The sequence below is a fragment of the Sciurus carolinensis genome, chromosome 5 (assembly GCF_902686445.1).
Source record: "Sciurus carolinensis chromosome 5, mSciCar1.2, whole genome shotgun sequence".
Lineage (NCBI taxonomy): Eukaryota > Metazoa > Chordata > Mammalia > Rodentia > Sciuridae > Sciurus > Sciurus carolinensis.
In genome coordinates, this window is record NC_062217.1 from 128,201,775 (window position 1) to 128,209,428 (window position 7,654).

Consider the following 7,654-nt stretch of genomic DNA (forward strand, 5'->3'; position numbering starts at 1 on the left):
ATAGAAAGCATCCTGGCCAGGAGAGAGTTATACCCCCCACTGGGGGGACAGGTCTAGAAGCTCTAGACTTGGGATAACAAGAATAGAATTAGTCCCTCCTCAAGGGTACCACACCCACCCATGGAATGCCATGGGGTCCCCCTTCTGCCAGCCCTAACACTCCAGGACCACCACATCATCCAGGCCTACCAACATCCCCACCATCAACACGTTCACCATCCTGCCAGGTCTGCATCCACAGAGCCCTCCTGGGGTTGCCCACCCAGTCATCCCACCTCACAACAGCCAAGAACCACCAACCCAAGTCTCAGTTTGACTTGAATGGGTTGCTGGACTCAAGACAGTAGACCTCTGGCTCCTTCTGTCTCAAAATTCCTATTTATTATAGTCTGTGTCCTTCAAGATTCATAGTTCGATAAATCAAAGAGAAAATATGCTCAACATTTGGTGAAGTTGTAGCCCCCCCTTTACAAGAGACCTCTCAAGTGGCAGCATTTTCCGGGTGCTGTGTGTCCATTACTGCCATTCCTCATTAGAATCCTACAAAGTAAGCATCATGATGCTCCTTTATGGAGGGAAATCAGGCTTGACTCCATCGCCAGCCAGAGATGCCCTGCCCATGATGTGAGATCCACCATTGAACTTGGGTCTGCGTGCCTGTGGTCTGTGACATCCTTAAGGGTGCATTTCCACAGAGAGAGCCAGGAATGAGAAGCACAAGCTCCCTGAACACGGGCAGGCCAGCCAGAGTTTCCCGTGACTAGGACCTGAGAACTTCTTCAAGGTCACCCGCAAGTGAGCTGATCAAAGGGGAGTATCTGAAGGTCATCCGGTGCAGCAATCCCTAGGTGAGGACAAGACCAGGCACATGGGGCCAATCTGAAACCAAGAGTTTTGAAGCACTGAAGCTGCAGCTCTGATTGAACGCACCAGGCCAGACCCTGGGTAATTACCAAGCCATAATGGGGTCTGATATTTATATTAGTCACGAGCCTGATGGAGAAAATTTGTTGTTTTCTCAGACACAGCCATGGAGATAACACCTCAATAATTCATTACGCGCAGACCTTCCTTGATCAACCCAGGCTCCTACAAGGGCAACAGCTCAAACTGAGAACAGCAGTGAGACTGAACGGCCACACACAGGCGCTGGAGCAAACCGCAGCTCCGTGAGGAAGGGGGCCTCAGCTTCCCCAGGCATTTAAACAGAAGTAGATTGCAAGCTAGATGAACAGAGGAAGGGCCTAAAGACACAGAAGTGGTCCCCGGCTGAATTCCCAAAGGATTGCTGGGGAACTGCAAAACACAGGCGGGACCAGAGACTATACCCATAGTGCCCCGCTCCTTCCCCTTTCCTGTGTGGAACCACAGAGTGGGAAAGGACAGCAGAGCTCCAGATATCAACCCTCCTATTCTACACACAAGGAAAGAGAGGCAGAGAGGTTAAAGGACTTCTTCAAAGTGGTGGCCTCATCCAGGCTGCCAGCACTTTCCAAAACACTAATGTGCTGCCACAAAATATGGTAGCTCCTCTTCACTACATCTGCAGCTGGACTAGACCTCAAAATGCCATTGCCAAGTAAATAGAGTTCTGATGAAATCCAACAGGATAAAAAACAACAATAATGTGAAAAGGTACAGCAAGGAGCACAGTACCCGGATGGTCCTGCCCCAGTGGGAAAATGTGGCTAAGTTTTCTTTTTCACAAACTTCACATTCTACCATTTTCAAAAATAATAAAGTCATTGGCTCTATGTAAATTGTAATGGGCAGGGACCCACACAGCGCATCCACTGTCCAAAAAATGGTACAGATCCAGACACCAAATGCAAGTGATCTGGAGTGCCCTGCTGAAATGTCTTCCTCAGAATGTCAGTACTGAAAAGGCCTGCCTTCCCTGGACTCCAGCTCTGCTCAAGCCACCATGGGCCTGGATGAAAGTGAGGGCAGGTGAACACATCCAAGGATGGGTAGAATCTGCAGGAAGCAGTTGGGGTTGGCTTGGAAAAGCCAGCACTGAAATAATTGTTCTCAAGTGAAGTCCAATACTTCTCCTGCACCAAGTCTCAACAACACAATCAAACGCTTGGAAAACACAAAGAAAGGGCTGGAGAATGTGACTACAAAAAAATGCAGACCTCAAGGGTACAAAGTAAAGCTTAGAAAAGGTCTGACTTGCCGTTATTGGACATGATGAGCTGGCTACATACCGTTTCATTGAACAAATCAAGGGGTGGGTATTAAAGGATGCTGGGCATATTTTAAAGTGGACTCAAGATACATTGAGATATTAGCATCACTTCTTTTCAATCAACCAAAACCCATCTCGTCCTAAGTTGTTTCCTTATAGAAACTTGCAGTTACTGAACTCCACTGGTCTAAGGTTACAAAATATAGCCAAAGATTTACAGATTGTTCTTTCTAATGATCATTGCCAAAACCCTATTTTCTTATGAAAAATTACACAAGTTATGCTTGGTCATCACTTAGGAAAGAATCCTTACATGAACTATCCGATGAGCATTTCATGACAGGCAGGCACTGTGGTAGCATTTACGTGCTCCCAAGAGTAAAAAGATTTTAGAAGCTGTGTTTAAAACCCCAGGATCACAAAACCACCACATCTTATTTTGACTCACTGAAAAGTTTTCATTCTATCAAAATTGCCCACTTCCTGAAAAACAGGAGGTTGCTAAAAAGTTCACCCAAATCACTCTGTCTGGAGAATATGGTAGAGTAAGCAACAATGAGTTATCATTCCCCTAAGGGCAGTGGCTGAATCTCAGTAAAAGAGGGAAAAAAAAATTCCAGAATTGAAGTCTCTGGGGGAGGTGGAGGAGAGGGACTGTGTGACTAAGAGGGCTCTGTGAATGAGTGTGTTCCTAGGGGGTGGGCGAGGCAGGGGCGTCTCAAGCACTGGTCTTAGAATTTTGCTTAATCCAAGGGCTTCTTCCAAAGGTGGGAGGTCTTCCTCCTTGACCTCTATCACCCAGAAGGTAATCAAAAGAAAGCTGGATAGCCAACATCTGAAGGCCAGCAGAGAAGGGAGAAGACAAGGAAGAGAATGCTTTTTATTTTTCTCCCTTCTTCCAACACACCAGTATTTTCCAAAACACAAATGTGCTGCCACAAAACACAGCTGAGCTCCAGCAGCACCCAACGTGATGTATAATTAATGACCGGAGACAGCGCTTGGGTTCGCCCTTGTGTTGGTACAGTCAGCCTTCACCCTAGCCCCTGGCTTTCCTCCTTCTGTCCTTAGTGGCCAGGAGATTGCTAAGAATTGCTGTGCCATATGAAGTTTGAGGGGTCCTGGGATTAACTTTACTGGGAAAGGTGTGGACATTTACAGACCAAGGTGTGTGTCTTGCACAGTTCCCCTAGACATCCTCTTCCAAGGTGTGTGTCTTGCACAGTTCCCCTAGACATCCTCTTCCTCCAAAAAATGGGGGTGTTGTAAAGTCATCTAGGAAGGCAGTCATTCAAAAGAGAAGGTAGGTCTGTCCCTTTTCCCCATTCTTCTTTTATATTCTGCAGTTTTCTATTGAACACTATCTTTTGCCCCATCCCTCTTCTCTCCAGCCAGTGGCAGGTGGTGGAGAGAGACACCTCTAGGGACGGCCACAGACCAGGCGGTCATCCTTAGCAACCACACATCCAAGGTGTAGTGAGCCTGGTGGGCGTCCGTGCCAGGAATAGCCTAAACCACCTGGAGCACCAGGAAGGGGCTCCACGTGAAACCGCAGCCTCCGCGACTCTGAGGCGGTGGCCCTAGGGCTCCAGCTCTTCGCTGCTGGTAGCATTTCCGGGGACCCAAAGTGCGTGACCTGGGAACAGAAGTACAGGGGCTGCCGAAGAACTTGGGGTGTGGACATGTTCTACAAGACTATCTAAAGACTGAAGTGGGAGATGACATCAGATTTGCGACCTCACCACATTCCTAAAGTGCCAGCCCTATGGGTTGCCTCCAGTTCTGGGATGGATTGCCCCAACTTTCTCTGCCCCCTCCAGGTACCAGCTTCCTCTGGCCATGTTCCTCCCCCCGGGATTCCCTAGTACAAAAGAGTTCCCCCTAGCCTAGACACCTTCCCTTCTTTCGGGTCCCACGAACTTATCTCCGCAAAAGGATCCTGAAGTGCAGCTGTGCTCCCCTCGCCCACCGCAAGCAGCCGCGCCGCGGCAGGTGAGCGGAGCAGAACACGCACCCGGTAATCCCACTTCGTTCGTGCCCACCGGACTGGCTCTCCTCACCCCGCACCACTGCACCCGAGAGTCGCGTCCCCCATCCTGGCCCCGGTCGCAGCCGCCTGCAACCCTATAATAAACAAGGGAAAGGATCGGGCGTCCGCGTCCCGGAGCGCACCGGTTGCGGACAACTCCTAACCCCACAGCGTGCCGCCCGCTGCTAGGATCCGAGGGCACAGGGACGGATATGGGAAGAGAAGGCGAGGAAGGGAAATCAGACACGGTTGGAGGGAGGCACTGCGCCCTGCGGAGCGAGGAGGTGGGTTGCAGCGGACGCGGAGCAGCGGCGGGGCTGGCGCAGGGGGCGGGCGCCCAGGGCGCGCTTACCTTGGTCTTGCCCCCGCAGTGGCAGCAAACGGTCCACAGGTACTTGAGCGTCCGCCAGAGCAAGATGATGAAGAGGCCACCGAAGAAAGTCACCATGGAGGAGGCCAGGAAAGCCCACCACATGCGTTGGCCCCGGCTGTCGCACGGCACCTCCATGGTCACTGGGATGATGAGCGCATCCATCTTGGGCTCGTGGACCGAGGACGAGGAGGAAGAGGAGGAGGAGGAAGAAGAGGAGGAGGAGGAGGAGGACGCGTCTAGGCTGAGATGGTTCGCGTGGATATTGCTACTCATTCTAAGACCGCTGCCTCCGCCGCCGCCGCCGCCGCTGCTGCTGCCGCCGCCGCCACCATTTGCCATAGCTAGCAACGGGCGGCCGGCGCAGGGGCTCGGGGGAGCTCCTCCCGCCGCCAGCGCCACCCCGAACACCCATCAACAGCCATGTTGCTGCTATTGCTACCGCTGCCGCCGCCGAGCGCGGGGAGGGGGGCGGGGAAGCGCCTGGGCTCGGGGCGCTGTGCGCGACCTGGCGGGGTGCGCGGAGATATATACAGCCAGCCGCCGCGCCCGCCCTCCCCCGCCGCCGGCCCGCCCGGGGGGAGGGGATGGAGCGCGCGGGCGGCTCCCCCTCCCCGGCCCGCGCCCCGCTTGCCCGGGGCTGCGCTGGCCCGAGCGCCCAGAGCCAGGGGGCGCCGCGGGCCGCCCGCGCCCGGGGTCTGCGCCGCCCCGGGGCCCGCCCGGGCTCTGCGCGCAGGCCCGGGTGCCCTGGGCGCCGCGCCGCCCGCCGTGCGCCAAGCGTGTGCGCTGCGCTGCGGCCGGGAACCCCCTCCCCGCACGTCTCCCGCGCGGCTAACGAGCCGCTCTTGGCTTATTAGGCGGCACCTCGTTAATAATGTAGAACCGGCCCCCGGCGCCCCTACGCCAGCCTGCTTCCCCCGGCTGCGCTTGGCTCCCAATTGCCGCCCCTGTGCGCGCCGGGCCGCCGCCTCCTGCTAGCCCATGCTCCCTGGACCCCGAGTCGTATCTCCAAGCCGCTGAGCCTCCTCGGCCTCCGCTCGTTCTTCCTTCTTGCCTCCTCCGGGCTCCTCCTCGTCACCGTCCTCGCTGCCCGATCCTCTTCGGCGCGCGCCCCGCGCTCCCCGCAGCCGCCAGCAGTGGCAGCTGCAGCAACTGGAGCGGGCGCGGGCTCAGGCCGCCCGAAGCGGGAGGGGAGGAGGCTCAGCGCGCTGCTCGCCTGAGCTTGGAGCTGGGCAAAGGCAGACAGGCCCCTTCGCGGTGGACCGACACGTGCCTCTGACCACCCCAACACGCAGGGTAGAGCGCACCCAGTCCAGACTAACTCGGCACCTCTCTCCAAAATGCACACGCACACCCCCGCCGAGCGCTGTGGCGGGGGGGGTGAGGGGGTGGGCCCTGGGGAGAGAGACAAGGTTCCAAGACCACACTGTTTGGTTTGGTTTGGTTTGGTTTGGTTTGGTTTTTTTTCCCAAATGAGCCCTCAATGGGGAGGGAAGTGTGGTCAACTGTCAATTTGATCCCACAGACCCAATGCCCCCAAGATCATCAGGCTTCCAGAGTGAGGAAATTTCTGCCCTAGGATACATGGCATCTACGAACCCATATTTCGCTTTTCTCCTAGCTTCCTACGTGCCCCAATGACCTGCGTGTGGCCAAAGGGTGGGGCCATCTGTAAATCTACAGTCTGTGGCCTCTGACAGCAGCAGGTGGTTTTTCTCCCTTTACCTTTTTGAGCAACAGAGGCGCCTAAGAGATGGTTGCCAAGACCAACCCCAAGCATGGTGCAGGCCCCTATGGACAACAGGGTTCCTCAAATGGTCGCCCCCCTTTTATTGAATCTCGGACTCCAGCTGGGAAAGGGATATACCTGGCTTCATTCAAGCTCGCCTTTCCCCCCATAGGGTCTTTCTTCCTCCTCAATTAAAGGGGTCCAGGTTTGTTCAGCAGCTCCCATCCCCAGCCACCAGAGGAATTCCCCTATTGATGTTCTCACAAGCTTTGCTCCCTCTGGACACTATCGTTCCTCCAGCTACCTGCTGGACCACAAGTTTTTCCAGTACTAATTAAAACAAAGATGATCACACTCTCCCCTCATTGCCCACAGTGATTTCCCCGAAGTTTCCAGCTCATTAGTTTAAGCCTAATTGGAATTCTCAGGTTACCTTCAGTTCTTCCTGTGGTAGAGGCCCCAGTTATCCACCTTAACTGTACAGCTGTCTCTGCCTGACTCAGGGTCAGTCCTGTCCTCGCCCTTGAAGGCCTCAGGATGCAGAGGCCAGGCAAGGCCAAGCTGGGCAGAGACTGAAGGAGATGCCTAAAGCTTCTGGTTGATTCAAAATACCTTCACTGGGTTCCAGGTACACATCTATTAGAGGCCAAAATCAAAGGGGAAAATGGAATGTGGCGAGAGTTCCTATTTGGTATTTGAAGAGCAGTATGTAAAAGAGCTGCAGGTAGTATTTCCAGAAGGTGAACTTGTCTAAGCTTCCCTTTTGTCATTTCTTGGTGACTCCAGCCTTGTCCTTTGGGTTCTGCAATCACTCTGACATATCAGTCCCAGGCATGAAAAGTCCTGGGTCTTTTCCAGTCCTGCACTGGGGGAGTTGGCCTTAGGAGCGCTGTGGGAGGCTCCAGGTGACTGCAGCACTGAGGTTGCTTTATTTATTAGCTTTTTAAATGGCCACACTTCGCTGTCTTTGTGCCTCAGCATGTGCAAAGAAAGTTAAGGAGTTTCCTTAACTCAAGTCCAAGATTTGAAATTTTAAAATAAGATCCCTGTGATATAAAAAGAGAAGCAGAGGATAGGACTTTCTCCCCAGTAAAGTACGAAACCTCCAGAATGGATTTCCTCACTCACAAAAATTGATCTGCAAACTAACAACTCTCCCTAGGGTCTTCCTGCACCACCCTGAAAACCTAGATCCCTGTAAAGTGCCAGCCACTGGACTGTCAGCGAGAGGCTACTGATCTTCTATTCCTCTCTCTTGCCCCATCACCACCCTTGTCACCTCAGTATCCTTTGAGATGATGCTGGAAGTCCCCTCAGATACCATCTTCAGCTTTC

The 7,654-nt window shown here is 53.8% G+C and overlaps 1 protein-coding gene across 27 annotated transcripts in view; it reads right to left on the bottom strand.

The window, feature by feature from the left end:
• Positions 1–5,774, bottom strand: part of Kcnma1 (potassium calcium-activated channel subfamily M alpha 1) — a 723,575-nt gene extending 717,801 nt beyond the window's left edge. For 6 of the 27 annotated variants that reach the window (XM_047552148.1, XM_047552147.1, XM_047552146.1 and 3 more), the window contains exon 1: positions 4,573–5,773. In XM_047552148.1, coding sequence (XP_047408104.1) covers positions 4,573–4,932 — 360 coding nt within the window. In that variant the 5' untranslated portion in view covers positions 4,933–5,773. Of the gene's footprint in view, positions 1–4,572 lie in introns of all 27 variants that reach the window. The other 21 variants (XM_047552142.1, XM_047552141.1, XM_047552160.1 and 18 more) reach the window with 5 other exon arrangements.
• Between the last annotated feature and the right edge of the window lie 1,880 nt (positions 5,775–7,654).